The sequence below is a fragment of the Coregonus lavaretus genome (genome assembly GCF_964263955.1).
Source record: "Coregonus lavaretus genome assembly, chromosome: 5".
Taxonomy (NCBI): domain Eukaryota; kingdom Metazoa; phylum Chordata; class Actinopteri; order Salmoniformes; family Salmonidae; genus Coregonus; species Coregonus lavaretus.
In genome coordinates, this window is record NC_139992.1 from 41450521 (window position 1) to 41469422 (window position 18902).

General features: G+C 44.7%; 1 protein-coding gene across 4 annotated transcripts; it reads left to right on the forward strand.

The window, feature by feature from the left end:
- The first annotated feature begins 13196 nt into the window (after positions 1-13196).
- Positions 13197-18836, forward strand: LOC311130086 (uncharacterized protein). Of its 4 annotated transcripts, XM_084162747.1 has the most exons (6): positions 13197-16717; positions 17213-17301; positions 17811-18047; positions 18178-18299; positions 18402-18436; positions 18534-18836. In XM_084162747.1, the coding sequence occupies exons 2-6, from the start codon at positions 17254-17256 to the stop codon at positions 18563-18565; spliced, it is 474 nt and encodes a 157-aa protein (XP_084018873.1). In that variant the 5' UTR covers positions 13197-16717; positions 17213-17253; the 3' UTR covers positions 18566-18836. The 4 variants fall into 4 exon arrangements, with proteins under 4 accessions (XP_084018873.1, XP_084018870.1, XP_084018872.1 ...); XM_084162744.1 differs by having other exon boundaries at positions 13197-17614; XM_084162746.1 differs by having other exon boundaries at positions 18402-18836.
- Positions 18837-18902: the final 66 nt, after the last annotated feature.

The window sequence follows — 18902 nt, forward strand, 5'->3', positions numbered from 1 at the left end:
AACAAATCTACTTGTAAACACACACACAAATCAGTACCATGGACAGCCACATCATATTTAGCTTACGTTGATTGGATTGAATAGTTTTTGGTATCTTTTAGTTGTCACTGTATTAGACTAAGCATAGGTGATTTGATGGTGTTGAAATGTTAAAGTTTAAATGGTGCTGGAATAGTGGAGGCAGCTCCTGTTTTCTTTGCGACTTGCGGTAACTCTCTGTGGTTCTAAATCAATAGTTGTTTAGTAGTCGAAAAATGTCAGAAACATTAACTTGCTTGACCATGCTGAAGGTCATGTAGCTGTTTGCTACATGCAATATGGTTTGAAAACTTCACCGGACAGATGTTGTTCTCCAGTTTTGTGAGGAAACAAAGGTGTGGTTGAATTTATTCTGGCACTGTGTATTCTTACTGTCTCGGCCTTAGGCCTATATATCATTGTGTCAAGGCATATGAACTAACAGGTTATAGAGCAAACAACTAAATTATCACAACACAGGTTGTAATATGGCTTTTTTTTTGTTGCTTGGCTTCCCCAGTGATTTTACCCACGCACCGCTACTGAGCCTAATTGACCCCGATTTCCACAGTCATGGGAATACACTCATTCACCACCGCCATCCGCAACGCCCTAGCAAAACCCAAGCCTACTTGATGGTAATAGCACTCACTGTTTCCACTAGTGGCTGGTTTTGAAGGCATTTCCCAACGTTGTCAGGAGATGGACAGACGTCCACTTTCTAAGTCAATCTTGGGCAATCTGGCTGGTGTGTGTGTGTGTGTGTGTGTGTGTGTGTGTGTGTGTGTGTGTGTGTGTGTGTGTGTGTGTGTGTGTGTGTGTGTGTGTGTGTGTGTGTGTGTGTGTGTGTGTGCTTGCATGCATGCATTTGTAAACTGTGTGTTTGTGTTTTGTGTGTGTGAGAGCACATTCTAACCCCTCTCTTTCTTTACATATACATAATTGTTTACCTGGCAAGGGAACATGTGTGGGCAACTTGCATGGACTGGCCATCCACACCACACCACTTATTTCACTATGAACTCTGCCTCCCATACCAAACTATTCGTTCTAGGATGTACTGTATGATGATAGGATAGATTGAAGACAGGTGGAGGAAGGAGGTGGTATGAGGCAGATAGCTGCTGGGGGTTGTGGGTAGTGAGAGGGACAGGATCAGAGTATCACGTGACTTGTGATGGGATGCAGAACTAGGTGAAGGGTTATGGTCTGGAAGATGGGGGCTGTAACGGGCTGTGGTGGCACACACACTGAAACACACACACTGAAACAAACACACACAATGAAACACACACACAGACACTGAAACACAAACACTGAAACACACACACACACACTGAAACACACACACACACACACTGAAACACACACACACACACACACACTGAAACACACACACACACACTGAAACACACACACAGACACTGAAACACACACACAGACGCTGGCTGCTGGCGCCTGATGATGGACATCAAGGGTGAAAACCTCAGTGACTCATAGTCCAGTCATGGAACCATAAATCCAGAGCACCGTATATGTTAATGTATGTGTGTGTGTTGAGGGGTACCTCTCTGTTTCCCGCCAAAATAAATTAACCCCCACTGGTGGATTCCTCATTTCTGACTCACTTCCTACTATGCAGGAACACCTGTCTCACACACACACACACACACACACACACACACACACACACACACACACACACACACACACACACACACACACACACACACACACACACACACACACACACACACACACACATGACTGTAAGTCGCTTTGGATAAAAGCGTCTGCTAAATGGCATATTATTATTATATTATACACATAGACACACACACACACTCACAACACACACACCCACACACCGCATGCCACATACCACGCATACTCCACGAGAAAGGACCACAGGCAACTTCCTAGCATTCTCCACGTCATTCCACTGGTGTGTGGGTGTGTGTGTGTATATGTGTGTGTATGCGTGTTTGTGTATATATTTGCATGTAGAGGTAGTGCCTCCATGTGTTCCATTCCAGTGAAATGGTGGTGTTTATCTAACATCTAGTTTGGGCAGATGTCTCTCTCGCTATCGCCCTCTCACACCATGATTACAACCTTTGAAGGCCTGCAAAAAAACATCTGTTTCATATTTTCAACAAGTTGTTTTTGATTGTAGTCTGAGGATTCCATTGCCCCCTTCTAATATCACAGCTTTCCAACACAATGGCAGCCCATCATAACCACAAGCACAATAACACAATCCCAACACAACAATCACACTAACCATTACAAATGTGAATCATGGCAGTCAGAGGATGTTTTCACTCGGAAACAGTACCGACTGATGTGCGTTAGAAGAACTGCAACTGAGGAAGACAACCAATCTATATACAGAGAGGAGTTGAGGGGTAATCTTAGAAAGTGTTTTGGAGAGTGGTAGAGAAAGAAGGAAAGGGAGAAGAAATAGGATAAGTGGAAGAGGGGGAGAGGAAGAGAGAGAAAGAGAGGCTCACTGCCTGTTTACTCACTGAGCAGGAATGACTTGACTGGTCGTGCTCTGTATGACTGAGCAGCGCGCACGCTTTCTCTTTCACACACGCTCTCTCTCTCTCTCTCTCTCTCTCTCTCTCTCTCTCTCTCTCTCTCTCTCTCTCTCTCTCTCTCTCTCTCTCTCTCTCTCTCTCTCTCTCTCTCTCTCTCTCTCTCTCTCTCTCTCTCTCTCTCTCTCTCTCTCTCTCTCTCTCTCTCTCTCTCTCTCTCTCTCTCTCTCTCTCTCTCTCTCTCACCACAGACACACTCACCCGCTGAATGGAGAGCTCCAGGACAGGCTGCTCTCGCAGCACAGCCTCAGGGACTTAGAGGCACTCTACCGGTGAAGAGAGACAGGCAGAGACCCCCCATCTGGAGCTCACTGGAACTTACTCTGTTTTTCTCTCCCTCGTTCTCTATCTCCCCTTTCTCTCCCATTATCTCTCTATTTCTACTCTCTCCTTCCGTCTCTTTCCCTCGCCTTCTCTCTCTCTCTCTCGATCTCTCTATCTCTCCCTCTTTCTCAGGATGGACACAGGATGTGAAGAGATCAGGTGGCTGACAGAGTCTCACAGCAACAGTAGGTTACTTTTTCTATTTTCATTTTTCTGTGTTTATAATATATATCAGGGAGTTTGTTAGTGTGTTTTTGTTTCAAGGACATGGAGTCATATTGGAACGTATTACTGCAAGTCAGGACAGATTCAGAGGAGATTCAAATCATGAACTTAATAAGTTGATTGTGTGATTATTCAATTGTGTGATTATTCAATTGCTGCCACTTATTCTCAGAACTCATTGTTCATATACTGCCAGAGCTTGGCTTTAGGCTACCCTTTGGCTACGTTAGTGATGACATGGTACAGCTCTGTGCTTAGTCCTTAGTAGGGAACAATGATGTAGTCTATATATTCACTGATAATGACTGAGGTATTATATCTCCATTATATCTCTTCCAACTCTGATTGTGCTGGTTGATTGCTGTGAAATAGGAGAGAGGCTAGAGAGGGAGTTAGCCTACCTACTGTATGGTTGTGAATGGGTCAACTCAAATAGGAGCCAATATCAATTAGAAATGGGGTGTGTTTGAATCAGATTTATTGTGCAACATTCCGGTTTCTGAGACCAATCTCACAGAGACACACACACACACACACCTACACCCGAGGTAACTATAGCTGTTGACTCATCTTGTTTGGTGTTTTTGTGAGGCTCCTCCCCACGCCTCCATATGTTCTTGGAATCAGCGTGTGAATGGCTGGGAGGGGTGGGTGTGGCACGCACCACTGTACCTTGACCTAAAACCCGCAACGCCCACACACTCGTAAACCTTTATCTACACAAGCACACTCTTAAATACAAGGTAAGGGCATGGTAAAGTTTGTGATTTATATTAGACTAATTCAGGTAGGGGCTACTTCTTTCTCCCTATCCTTCGGATGATAGAGGAACACACCTGGATTGTTCTACTGTGTGTGTGTCTGCTGTGATACAGAGGCCTCATTCTGTCAGTATGGCTGATTCACTGTAGGGGGAGGCCGGGGGAGCTTAAAGCCTTCTCATCTCTCAGGTGACACACATACACATATATATACACACACACACACACTCTTATCTCTGCTGGTCAGACTTAGCATTGTGTTTGTAGGGCATAATCATGGCCATAGATCATGTCTCTCTAATTGAAAATGCAGCTCCTGTTCTCATGGCTCTGGCTCTGGATGTATGGGGGCTGAGGGGGCTGGGGTTGTCTTTGTGCCCCACTAGAGTGGCCCAGATTCAGTCAGGTCAGCTTGGGTCTCCACTTCAGGGTTGGTAGACAGGTCAGGGTCAATGGCATGGTTGTTTACGTATGTGTAATGTGTTGATATAAGACATCTTTGTGAGTGTGAAATGTGTGAGAGTGTGTATGTGTGTTTTGTGTTTGCATTGGTGTTTGTGGGTGATGAGTGTGTGTATGAGAGAGAGAGAGAGAGAAAGAAAGAGAGAGAAAGTGGAGTACCACGGAGAGCATGTGAACTGGGTCTGGTTTCCCACAATGCCAAGTGTGTACAGAGATATGAGAGGTGGTCACTCAGGTGGAATCCTCCTCTGTTCCTACATCACCACGGAAACAGGGCTCTCATTTTGTTATCACAGACAGACTCAATTGTGGCTACATTGGAATTGCCTCACTTGACCAACAATTGCCCACCCTACTATGAGGGATTATGCTCTTTAAGGAAAAGCTAACACTTGGGAACTGAAAGGTGGGATTTAAAATAATCTGTGGATGTTTAAACTTCCTCTTCACTGTTTGGTTGGTGTCTCTATTGTTTGCTTGTCAACAGCCCTGTGGCGTGCCCAAGCCAGTGGCTATTCCCATTTCTCCTGGTATTCCCAGCCCTCCTCTTGGCTTGGCTGGGCTCCTCTCCAGCTTCCTGTAGTGGAGTGGTTGGCATCATGCCGTGCCCAGGAACACACACTGCAGTCATGCCTGTGGGCATGGAGTGTGCGTGTGGGGGAGAGAGAGGGAGAGAGAGGGAGTGCCAGAGGGGTGGGGTAAAGGTACTGTCTCTCTCTCTCAAACACACACACACACACACACACACTACTTAGCAGTGCCATACTAGGTGTGGGCTTCCTTTTCTCTACTAGTTTTTGTTGGCCACTGAGAAAGACACACCCTCTGTGTTTGGTAGAGCAGAATTCAGAGGAGAGGACAGGAGAGGGGCCAGACTCACCCACGTGGACAGAGGTAGGAGTGGATGGAGGGGGACACCCATGGAGGAAGGTCAGTCTGATATTCCCCACTACTGACCCCCTTGTCTTGCGTAGCCAGACATCGTATTCTTGCATTCGCAAAAATTGAAGCTACTGACACTTTGATGACTTGGCTGGTATCCTTGTGCTTTCCTGGGAAATGGGAGGCTGTGGTTGGATGTCACGAGGAGGAGGATATGACAAACAGCTCTCATTCAGTCAGCAGACTAACTGGACAGCTCTAGGGTACGCCACAGGGGACAGTGAGTAAACCTATTTATTTACTAAGGACAAGCCGTGAGCTGTTTGTCATGGTCCTGTAAATGACTGATTAGTGGGTGTGTGTATTTCCATTCTGAATGTTTTTTTGTGTGTGTCTGTCAGTGCCTGCGTTTCTTCATTGTATGTTAGTATTGTTCAGAATATGTGTGTTTGCGTTTGTGTGTGTGTGTGTGTGTGTGTATTTGTTTACATCTTTGTGTGTCCCTGTGTAAATGTGCGTCAGTGGATGGTAACCGAATCTGGCCTGCTCTGACCCATCCCTCTGGTGATGCACACACACACACTCTGCCACGTCTCACAGCTTTGTTGTAGTGGAATGAATACCTGTTACATCTCGGAGGGAGGGAGGGAGGGAGGGAGGGAGGGAGGGAGAATGAAAGAAAGAAAAAGAGAATGAATGAGATGGAGAGCAGTGGGAGTGGGTGTTAGAGAGAATGAGGGGTGATTGTTTAGTTGTGATGGATGGATGTGGGTCTAGCACTGTGGTTAGGGTAAAGGGTAGGTAAACAGAATAGTAAATATGAGTTATGTGTCCCTCCCCTCATCTCCTATACTGGTGTCTGGAACTCAGTATAACACAAGGAATTCCCTTTTCTGATACCTGTTAATCACCTCTGACAAATACACTTCCTGGGGAGGATTTCTGAAAACGTGTTTTTTGTGGGCCTTACACAAAGACACAGAGCATCAATGGGCGTCAATTGAGTGTTCTCAGACTAGCACAGGAAGTGACTTGATTTGACTATGACATCACTTCCGTGTGGGGTTGTCCAGAATAGGTTGTTTCAGTTGGAACAAAAGTTTTACTAATGTCATCGGGTGTGTTTATGTGTGGTCGTCCATGTTTACGTGTCAAATTCACCTGTGACGACTTAATAATAATAATAATTAGTCATTTAGCAGATGCTCTTATCCAGAGCGACTTACAGGAGCAATTAGGGTTAAGTGCCTTGCTCAAGGGCACATCGACAGATTTTTCACCTAGTCGGCTCGGGGATTAGAACCAGCGACCTTTCGGTTACTGGCACAACGCTCTTAACCACTAAGCTACCTGCCGCCCTACTTCTCAGTTGAAGCAGAACAAACACAGTTCTGAAGCGTTGAAGCTCACGCCAACACATGCTGGAGCACGGTCACTGTTTGACTGGCCCCAAGGGTGTCTACACGCCTGAGTGTTGCGAGAAACCAGGCCACCCGACCCACATGCATGCACGCATAGACAAATACACGCTCACACATACGCTCATACACACACACACACACACACACACACACACACACACACACCTCCGTAGCTATCACTCTGTCAGAGCTCCCATTACCATCATTGTTCCCTTGGCGACAACGGAGTCAGGGGTCACTTAGCAACGGCAGAATGTTGAGGACAATTCCTGTGAGGAAGACTGGAGCTCAGTGCTTCTGGCCTTTTGTTCCAGAACATAGCCTCAAGTCTAGAAATAGATATGGGCTTTAATATTTCCACAGTGTTTTCCTCCTCAAAGTGATAACACACCCTTCAATGGTAGTCAGATGACGTCACCACAGCTGATGACATACGTTAATGTATACTTAGAGAATCTACAGTATGTCCTTCTATGATATGAGGAAGCAGATGTGATGTTCTACATGACACTGAGCATGATGGAGTGTCTCAGTCTCCCCTCCTGCTGGCTCGCTGCCCTCCTGCTGGCTCGCTGCCCTCCTGCTGGCTCGCTGCCATGTCTTACAGTAGGCTTCCTCTTTCCTTAATCCCTCTCTGATCAGACAGCACACTGTAAACACAAGAGGTGGTGATCGATACAAGCAGTGTGATAGTTATTCACAGAAACAAATGTTTTTGACAAGGTAAATAGCAGTGATTGTAAATAAGAATTTGTTCTTAACTGACTTGCCTAGTTAAATAAAGGTTAAATAAATACAATTAAATAAATTACTATAGTACTTTAAAAGTATGAGTGTACATTTATGACACCACCAGGTTGTGCTGCCGTGTACCTGTGCTTCATGTACTACCTCCGTCACACTACCTGTGTAGTCAAACGACTGGTAGAGGAGTGGCCCTAGATAGTCCTTATAGTGCACTATAAACTGAATTATTATGATAAAGCTTATCATATACTGGGAACCACGTACATATACGCTGGGAAAACAGCATTATGTGGATATGCTTGCACCTATGGCTAGTACTCTCTCTCTCTTTCTCTGGAGTGGCACTGCGACACAGAGTGATTGAAACTTGAGATATTGAGGCGGGCGGAGATCAAAAACTTCCTGTAGTTATTGATTTGTAGGGAAGGAGAGGTGCCTTAAGAAGGATTCGTAGGGAAGGAGAGGTGCCTTAGGAATGATTTGTAGGGAAGGAGGGGTGCCTTAGGAATGATTTGTAGGGAATGAGAGGTGCCTGAGGAATGATTTGTAGGGAAGGAGAGGTGCCTTAGCAATGATTTGTATGGAAGTTTGCTATCTGCATATCCAACGATAGAGAAATTATATATTATTCTCTGGAGACATGACATGAAGTCAACCATTATTTGAAAAAATTCCCCACTCACTCAAACATACGCCTACACAGTACTATCAAATGTCTGAACTTGAAGGTTTCTCTCGATAAACAATGTTGTACAGTCATAGTGTGGCTGCTGTTGAAGCTGGCTGGGGTTTCCTGGAAAATTAGTTTACCGTAAAAAAGAGCTCTCTTTTTGGGAAGTTGCCTTGGCGATGGGCCAACAGGGAGTCCGCCTGCGGTCATTTTTTTGGGTTGTGTGTGTCTGTGTGTGTGTGTGTGTGTGTGTGAGTGTGTGAGTGTGAGTGTGTGAGTGTGTGAGTGTGTGAGTGTGTGTGTGTGTGTGTGTGTGGAATTATAATTATTTCAAATCAAATCAAATTGTATTGGTCACATACACATATTTAGCAGCTGTTATTGCGGGTGTAGCGAAATGCTTGTGTTCCTAGCTCCAACAGTGCAGTAGTATCTAACAATTCACAACAATACACAAATCTAAAAGTAAAAGAATGGAATTAAGAAATATATAAATATTAGGACGAGCAATGTCGGAGTGGCATTGACTAAAATACAGTAGAATAGAATACAGTATATACATATGAGATGAGTAAAGCAGTATGTAAACATTATTAAAGTGACTAGTGTTCCATTATTAAAGTGACCAGTGATTCCATGTCTATGTATATAAGGCAGCAGCCTCTAAGGTGCAGGGTTGAGTAACCGGGTGGTAGCCGGCTAGTGATGGCTATTTAACAGTCTGATGGCCTTGAGGTAGACACTGTTTTTCAGATGCACCTATACTGACCTCGCCTTCTGGATGATAGCGGGGTGAACAGGCCGTGGCTCGTGTGGTTGATGTATTTGCAACCATGTTGACAGACATTCTGCTTCCTGTCATTTGAGTGTTGTTGTGACTCAGTGTTTGTGGGCTGCAGAGAAATGTGTCAAAATTAAAAGCAAATGTGTCCCATCTCAAATGGGTTTTAGGCCTTTAGTATGAAACAGTCCTCAGTTTGCTGCGGTAGATGTTTGTCAGACTAAAAATGTACTGTACAGATATTATCTTAATTTGACCAGTTTCGCACTGCAGGAAAATAATCCTGCAGCAACAGGACATGTGAATTATTATGTGGATTGTAATTAATGGACATTTTTGTAGGGGTTGATTCATTTAAAAAAAATAAAGTCTGACATTTTAAAGTAGAAATTACAAACTTTAGAAGCCTTTTTAAACCTACAGTACAATTTGCATTTCCTGTTGCACAGCAAAATTCTCTGTGACAACACAGTGATCAAATTAAGATAGCACATCTGTATATAATTGGTTTACTGTAAACGATTAACCACTTTGTCAAGATGTGTGAGTTTTGTCTCAGCTTAATTCCAAGGAGGGGGATGGCTCCCCCTTTCCCTCTCTTGCAATACACACACACACACACACACACACACACACACACACACACACACATTCTGTCAGTTGGGAGGTGTGGAGATAGGAGGCTGATCACAGCAGCCCTGAATACCACATAATCTCTGCTGCCACCCGTCATCCGGGTTTAGTGACTCACCCTGCCGTCATTCAGCCCTTCCGGGGGTCACACACGTCACCCAGAGCCCCACAACACACCCCCTCTGCCTGGCTTCCTGGCAGCCTGCTCCTGAGCCGGAGGTGAAGAGAGTCTCTGTTTTTCCAGAGCCTTTCAGTCTCATACACAGCAAAACAAGGGCTATTTTTTAACCCTCCTCCAATTAGGCTGTTAAGATTGTTTATCTGTTTTCGCGACAGACGTGTCCTCCCGGCTTGTAGTGGCACAGAAAGTGGACCAAAGTTTGTCCCGTTCCCAGAACTGGATCCAAACAAAGCCAGATTTAACATTCTCTAGAAAGCGAGGAGAGGTACTTGTTATTGTCCTCTTTTTCTCTGACAGTGGAAAAATACTTTGGAGGGTTATGGAGAAACGTCAGCCTGCCTTGTGTGTGTTCTGAAAAGCCAGGAACTCTTAAATCTTATCTTATGATGTCGGCTTATTTTCCTGTGTGTGTGTGTGTGTGTGTGTGTGTGTGTGTGTGTGTGTGTGTGTGTGTGTCTGTGTGTGGCATTCAAGTGCTGTGTGGCACTGTACTGTATTCCTAGCTTACTGCACAGATGCTCGTTAGATAGTATTTGATTAAAAGCCCCCACTTACTCCACAACCATTATGGATGTTCTGTTCTCCCTCCATCAGACTGATCCACCATTAGCATAGCTCCACACACAGGGGGCTAATACCTGCCATCAGTACAGCCTATTACTCTGCATGGCCCATGCATGAACCCATAGCGCAGCTAGCGCTCGTGCGCTAATGCACATTAACACACACATGAACCCAGCGATACACGCTAGGCTTAACCGCATTATATGGACAGAGACACTTATCCAGTAATGGAGTGTCTTTATTGGTTAACTCCTGGAATGGCCCTCCGAGAATGGCCCCATCATCCAGTGTAATGCCTTATCGCCACATAGGAGCTGGTTCTTCTGTACTGAACGTGTGGAGTCATCTGTCACGGTTCACATTCTGTACAGCACAGGGGCTTTGATGGGCCGGCAGTCTCCTTCATTATCATTACTCAGTTGGCACTCTTGCTTTGTAACATCCTACGCACATTAACACGTGCACACACACACACACACACGCATACACACAAACACGCACACACACAATACATTCACATCATGGACCTCTGTGCATGTTGGCTGTGTACCCTATCATGAAAGATCTGCTTCAATGTGCAACCTCCTCCTCAAGCTTCTTCCATTGACTTTCCATTGACTTGCTATTGACTTTCTTGATCAGGAATCCAATAAAGGGACTTTAGCCAGAGTTTCCAGGGGGTCTGAAAAGACTAGGAGGGAAGGTATTAATCAGTAGTATGTCAACACTGATTCACTGTCTCTGATGAAATGCCAGTCACTCCTTTGAGCCTCTTCAGCACTGCATTCCGCTACACAGTTCCTGGAACAGTTATGATGGCAATATAATGGCTCAGATGCAATCTTTACGGGAATGAAGGATACGCTCAGGTCAGTGATGATGTAGTCCCAGGGGGATAGAGGGGTTTGACGTGCTGCCTGTTGAAAACAGCCTAATAGGGAGAGCTAAGAGAGGAGTCATCAGGCCTCATAAAGCTCTGGATGATTCACTGTTTTAACACCTCAGCAGTGTGTCCTCTCTATTCCGCTATAGTGAGTCCCATCAGAACAGTATTTCTCACATTTATCAAATTACTGATTTGTATTATATTAGATGTGTTATCATGAAAGTGGGAAAGATGCTCTGACTGATGACTCATAATCCCTTTACTCTCCCACACGTATCCACACACACACACTCTCACACACTCATACATACACACACACACAAACCGTAGGTAAGTAATGCAATATCCGGCAGGAGGGGTAACCTTGTCGTCTGATTATCATACTGGCAGTGAGTAATTCTTCCTGCGTAATGATGAGAACATCCAGTCCATCAAAGTCGACCCTCTCATCCCCCATCCATCATCCCCCATCTCCTTTCATCATTCATCCTCCTCTTATGTGGACACCCTGACCACAATCTACCCTCTCGTAGTCACCCCACATCCACAGAGCTCCTCTGTCTATCTCCTCCTCTTGTGTGAGGCCTTTACAGTGGGGGAAAAAAGTATTTAGTCAGCCACCAATTGTGCAAGTTCTCCCACTTAAAAAGATGAGAGAGGCCTGTAATTTTCATCATAGGTACACGTCAACTATGACAGACAAATTGGGGGGGAAAAAATCCAGAAAATCACATTGTACGATTTTTAATGAATTTATTTGCAAATTATGGTGGAAAATAAGTATTTGGTCACCTACAAACAAGCAAGATTTCTGGCTCTCACAGACCTGTAACTTCTTCTTTAAGAGACTCCTCTGTCCTCCACTCGTTACCTGTATTAATGGCACCTGTTTGAACTTGTTATCAGTATAAAAGACACCTGTCCACAACCTCAAACAGTCACACTCCAAACTCCACTATGGCCAAGACCAAAGAGCTGTCAAAGGACACCAGAAACAAAATTGTAGACCTGCACCAGGCTGGGAAGACTGAATCTGCAATAGGTAAGCAGCTTGGTTTGAAGAAATCAACTGTGGGAGCAATTATTAGGAAATGGAAGACATACAAGACCACTGATAATCTCCCTCGATCTGGGGCTCCACGCAAGATCTCACCCCGTGGGGTCAAAATGATCACAAGAACGGTGAGAAAAAATCCCAGAACCACACGGGGGGACCTAGTGAATGACCTGCAGAGAGCTGGGACCAAAGTAACAAAGCCTAACATCAGTAACACACTACGCCGCCAGGGACTCAAATCCTGCAGTGCCAGACGTGTCCCCCTGCTTAAGCCAGTACATGTCCAGGCCCATCTGAAGTTTGCTAGAGTGCATTTGGATGATCCAGAAGAGGATTGGGAGAATGTCATATGGTCAGATGAAACCAAAATAGAACTTTTTGGTAAAAACTCAACTCGTCGTGTTTGGAGGACAAAGAATGCTGAGTTGCATCCAAAGAACACCATACCTACTGTGAAGCATGGGGGTGGAAACATCATGCTTTGGGGCTGTTTTTCTGCAAAGGGACCAGGACGACTGATCCGTGTAAAGGAAAGAATGAATGGGGCCATGTATCGTGAGATTTTGAGTGAAAACCTCCTTCCATCAGCAAGGGCATTGAAGATGAAACGTGGCTGGGTCTTTTTTCCCCCACTGTATGTGTGTTTGAAACTGAGAGTGGACGACTTGCAGCACACACCGTTTCCACTCTTTCCTGAAACTAACAAATGAATAACCTTCTGTCACAGTCTAATCTCACTAAATAGGTGCGCCGCAAGGCAGATGTGCCCATACAAGTTTGGACTAAAGAAAGATGCTACTCTACCCAGCATAGGAGTAGGCCGGCCTCTCCCTGAAGAAAGGAATCTCATAGAATGTTCAGGAAAACCTTGAACTTTAGTTTCTTATCAAATCCAAGCGTGAGAGGAACGGTTAAAAGAGCTCAGCTGGTACTGTGGATTTCATCTCACTATGACTCTGCACTATGACCCCCCCCCCCCCCCCCACCACCACCACCACCATCCAGGCTCTTATATAAACACACCACCCTCACTCTCTCTTTCTTCCGCTCTCTCTTGATCTTTTTGAAACCCGGGAGAAGGAATGGAGGAGCAGCAGCAGGAAGGGTGACATCACCGTCACCCGCGGCAGCTAAGGCCTGCCGGGCCGGTGTGTGGGAGTCTCTGTCTCTGTATGTCACTTCCTGGGAAAGAATTGAACAGAAAGCGCAACGGCCAACACTGTTGCACCTTCACAAGTCTCCTTTCACATGGGGGAGGGGGAGGAGAGAGCGAAAGAGAGCGGTAGAGATGAAATGAGTCTCTTACATATTAATTCATCCCACAGGATGTTGTTGTGGTTAGGTTTGAGGTTGGCTTCTCTCTTTCCTCTCCCCTACCATGCCACGGGCTGGTGCTGGTGGGTGACTACTTGTGGTGTGGTTTTTGAGATGTTATGCTGCCCCCTGGTGTCCAAAGGCAGGATTGTAGAAAAGTGTCACGTTGTGATGATACTGTTCCATCCAACTGCGTCTCCGCTCTTTACACAATGCTCTGACATACACTATGCTATATGGCCATTATAGGTCATCCAACACCCAGCCTTCAGACACCTGTGATTGACTGTGAGAACCTCTGGGACCAACTGCTATTAAGCTGTGTTGTCATGGTGACGCCATGGTTACGTAAGTGTTTTGGCCCGGTTCTCATAATCACGCAGCTCTTTGTGTCCCGGTCGTTTTTTCCGACACTGGATACCCCAGCTGCGATCTGTTCACTCACTGTACATTCCTCCACCTGAATGTGATATGATGAAGATCAGGTGGGATACACAGGTGTGTGTGCTGCCTGCCACGCCCTACGTGAAACACGTGTGTGTGTGTGTGTGTGTGGTGGGTGGTCATGATGTCATCGTCAACACTAGCCCCATTGTAAATAGAAGTAGGGTTTGGGGAGGTGCAGCATGTGCCCTACCATGTCCATAGATACCTGCAGGACAGTACAGTGAGCAGGACACAATAAGGAAGCTATTGTAAGGCTATGAGTCAACCACTGTAAAGGTAAGATAACATGGCTATTGTTTAGTGGCTCTGAGTTGGTTTGGTCACTCATGGATGTGGAGTGTTTGCCCACACACACACTTACACACACACACAAACTCTGTGGTCATGTGGTGTTTCTATGTGGTTTTCCCAGGATCCTTGGCAGGCAGAGAGATCGCTGAGCTCTGAGAACAACAGTTAGGTGGGTGGGTGAGTAACATTGTGTTCGTGTTTGTTGGATGAGTGCTCGAATAGGAGACTAGTAGACTGGTTAGATGATGTCACAACCAAATAGTTGTTACGTATTTCTTACAGTAAGTTATTGTTGATAGATAATGATTACTGTAATGAATTGTGCATACAAAATTGTAATATTGTCCTATACTGTCTAATATTGTAATGTGTTATGTTTTCTTTATGTTGACGTGAAGAGATGAGTATCTAAAGATATTATTTGTATAACGTTACTGTAGTTATTCTTCACAGCTCTACTGTTAAGAGTGGTAGTGTCTGAAGTGTGGAGGATGATGTCACACATCAGCTGTCCTCATAGCTGGGCTACCATGGCAATGACATTCATCAGAATGACTTCCTCCAAAACAAAGCACTGCCACGATCACTTTCTGTACTGACAGATTACTTAATACTGATACTTACTGTGGTTGTGTGTTGGTAAGGTTAATCATAGAAATGCTAAGCCAAATGAGTGCACTGTCTTTGTAAATCTACTTGTCATCCACGTCACAACTGCTGCACAGAGTTTCTACTTGACATTACTGCCAGAGAGAAATAAGGAAAGTATACTCCAAAATCTTTGCTACTGCTGCTCATCCACTGCACTGTCCGGCAGGGAAAGTCTTCCCCCAGAGGCTGGTTTCACATGGTGGTTTAGATGAATGTTCCCAGTGTCTAGCACCATTTGAAATCAGTGTTCTTGGGGACAGGAGAACAGCTCTAGGCCTCTGGGAGTGTCAGTGAGTCTATTGGAACCATCCTCTCTCTCTCTCTCCCCTTTAAAGGATGACTGATTTCCTCTGGTGTTTAGAGCCCCTTACAGCCTTCTAGCACCATTTGAAATCGGTTATAATGACTGGGGATCAATGCCTCAATGTCTTCACGATGTCTACATGTCAACTCTACAGTCAAGCAGAGAGGAAGTGAATGGGATGGATGTTCATATTGAACGTGTCACAGGGTCTGCTCTACAGATCCTGGAATCGAAATGAGTTGGACGGGAGCTAATTTCCAGTGGGACAGTTTAAAAGTTTCTTATTGAATAAATGTTCAATAAAACTGAATTGATATTGCATACTTATCTTACTTTTTCCTGTGTGTATGTTATTATATTTGTGTCCGTGGTTATAAACATGTGTGTGAACTATAAAACCCTGCTCTGCTATGTTTAAAACTCACTCAATTCAAGTAACTTATCAGAGCTCAAGAGATCATAACACATTACCCTCACTCATAACAGATTGAATCACTGTTATATCTAGAAGCACTCAACACAATCCAACACTTACTTTATAACATGATAATAGAAACAGGAAAGGCCTTTTATTGCAGGACTTGTACCTGACACTGCACAGAACCACAGAAGATAGCATCTAGTATGTACAGAATTCGGGAAAGTTCCTGTTCTATAATGTAGATGAATGAGTTCCAAGGAAGCCTGATGTTCTCAATAACATTTTAAAGTTGTGGCAGTTTATCTTATCTCTGCTCAGTGTCCCTGTCGCCTGTGTTACCATGTCACTCTCCGGGTCTGACAAAACATGCAGCGCACAACTGGTATCTATTCATATAGAGTGTTAGGTGTATATAAATGTGTTGTGGATAGGGGATTGCGTTGATGGTGGTTAGCATGGTAGTATGAACATGATCATGGAGTTCAACTTGGAGACCATCCCAGAGAATGAAGTTGAACTGGGAGAGGAAGAGGAGGAGGCGGAGGAAGAAAAATAAGTGCCTCTCCACATTCAAGCGTTACAGAGGTACAACTTTGACCAGAGGTCATTCTGTGTACATGATTATTAGCTGAGATACTATGTAATTTAGATCCTTCAACTCATATCATTATTTTAGAACCTGCCATTATTGCACTTTAGCGTACTGAGCTATTTCCCTCAAATCAATGGGGTTTTAATGGAGCCTAGTTGTCCTAGCATCTCTCCCATTGCCCTAGGCCTAGGGCACTGCAGTAGTTATCTTTTCCTTTCACCTTGATGGCCTTGTATGACTCAAATGTAAACAGACATCAATGCTCCCAGTGTGTTACCTATCTCCTGACTGTATGGGTGTTTCAACCCCCATAGGTGAACTTTTCACAGGTGGCTGGTGGTACCCTAATTGGGGAGGACAGGCTCATTGTAATTGCTGGAATGGAATGAATGGTATGAAACACATCAAACATGTGGTATTATGAGCCGTCCTCCCCTCACCAGCCTCCTGTGGAGCCCGTATTGGCTAGGTTGAAGACAAAAGAGGTAAGGACAAGTTGTATTCATGTGCGCAAGCTTTCGAAATTAAACAGATTCGTGTTTATTCTAGTTGATAACTAGCATCGCTGGTCTGTTTGTTTAGAATTCTTCCGCATTTATGCAAAGAGTTATGGGATATTAGAAATCCTCCTAACCTGGGTATCTTCTTCCTAGCATGTTATTGGTTCGATGTCACAACATACAACTTTGGGGGTGTTTCAGCAACAGTGCAAAGTTCTACATTACAGTTCTACAGTACACTATGACATCACCCAAAGAACTGTAGAATGCACTGTTGCACTCTAAATATGATGGAACTGTGCCTTCACTTTAGCCTTTGAATCACAATGTCAGTATTCTCATTGTAGCAACTTGTTTTTGAAGCCTCCATGCAGGCTAAAAAGTACGGTTTGATTTGATAAATTATTAGATGTTATAATAATGCTTATTGACTGCAATATAAATTGGCTGTAGTGAGATTATCCATGCATTGACTTACAGGGCTTTAGGGAATAAGGCTTTCCTCCAGCCAGTGAGCAAGGATGAGATTATTGCTCCAAAGGCCCGTGAGATCTATCAGAAAGAAAAAGGTGAGAGAGTCATTTTGATAATGCAAATATATGACCGGGTTCATGCACTGAAACACAATACAAACATCACTTTTTTATCTGTATCTGGGTTTGGCTACATTGCTGCTATCCTCAAAAAAGTGTGCTTGATACAGTAGGGAGACTACAGTACTAATGAGTAGTATTGTGTGTTGAAGTGGATGACATTTGACATATTTTCAACATGTCTGTAACAGTCCTGGATTCCATAGAGATCTGGAACATTCTTAGGGAGGAGTCTGAGTCCAAACTGGCTCAGATGGAGACGGCCATTGACGGGCCGTCAGTGATCAAGGTTTCCCTGATACTACACAGAGAACACATCCTGTCACAATGTCACACACCGTTACCAACCATGACCTGTGTCATCTTTATAAGACATTCAACCAATAAAAACAGTCATGAATGAAAAACCAACAAGTCGATTTTTAGATACTTGCTTAGATTAGATTTGCACTCTTTCTTTCTCTCTCCCTTTCTCCCTCTCTCAGGCGTTTAATGACAGACTGGAGTGTCAGAAGCTGCTGGAGGTTCAGGGGCAAGGGAAGTCTAGCCGCCATAAGAATCGAGTGGCGCTCATGTTCAAGGCCTCGGAGGCCAACCTGGACAGGACAGCCCTGCTCATAGCCAACAACCCCCTGCCTGACCTCCATAACCTGAAGGAGGGTGACAGCCCCACCAAATACCTGGCAGGCAACCCCCTTGCACCCGCCCCCGCCCACAGCAAGGTAAGAGGTCATTTCAAAAATCATGTGATGTTGAGCAAAATCCCAAAGCCTAACTGCGCAAAAAGCCAGAGTAATGTGGATATCTTGAATATTGAATGCACTTAAATTGGTACATTCGCTGTTCCCTCAGAGGCTTGAAGCAATTCGGGGTCGTCAGAGTGGTTTGCTTCCTCTAAAACATCCTCTTAAATTGTTATCTGGGATGAGAAGAGAGGGCAGCAAGCGGAGCAGCGGTGGGTGTGCTGGGAAAGAGTTGAGTGGTCTTGAGTTGTTGTCACAAATAATTTGAAACATCATATTTCTCTCCATTACCATGTACAGTTAGGGATATTAATGAATGGCAATACTTTCTAGGTCAACGGATTCAGACAGGGACAAAGGGCAAGAAGGTATTTCATCACACGCGACGGGACATTATTTTTGGTGATGATGATGATTACGATGATAATAATATTTGTGTGTGTGTGTGTGTGTGTCTGTATCTAGGTGCTGCCCCTAGATCTGACCCAGAGCACTGAGGTCAAAGATCAGTGCACTGAACTGTGTGAGCCCCTCACTCTCTCGGCCCTGCTGGAGACTTCAGTCACAGTAACAGCACCAGGACAGGGGGCGTTCCGCTATGGACAGACCGCCTACTGGAACGGGACCAGCAGCTGGGAACTGCCGCCATGACTTCTGAAGCCTGGACCTTTCAATGCATGCATGCAATAGCTGTTTGCCCTCTATATTTGGAGCTGTTTGCCAACTATGTGTTGAAATTTACCAATAAATACTTTATGGTTGAAATTATTTTGGGGATGTGTATTCTTACATATCAAGCTACTGTGTGTGTGCGTGTGTGTGCGTGTGTGTGTG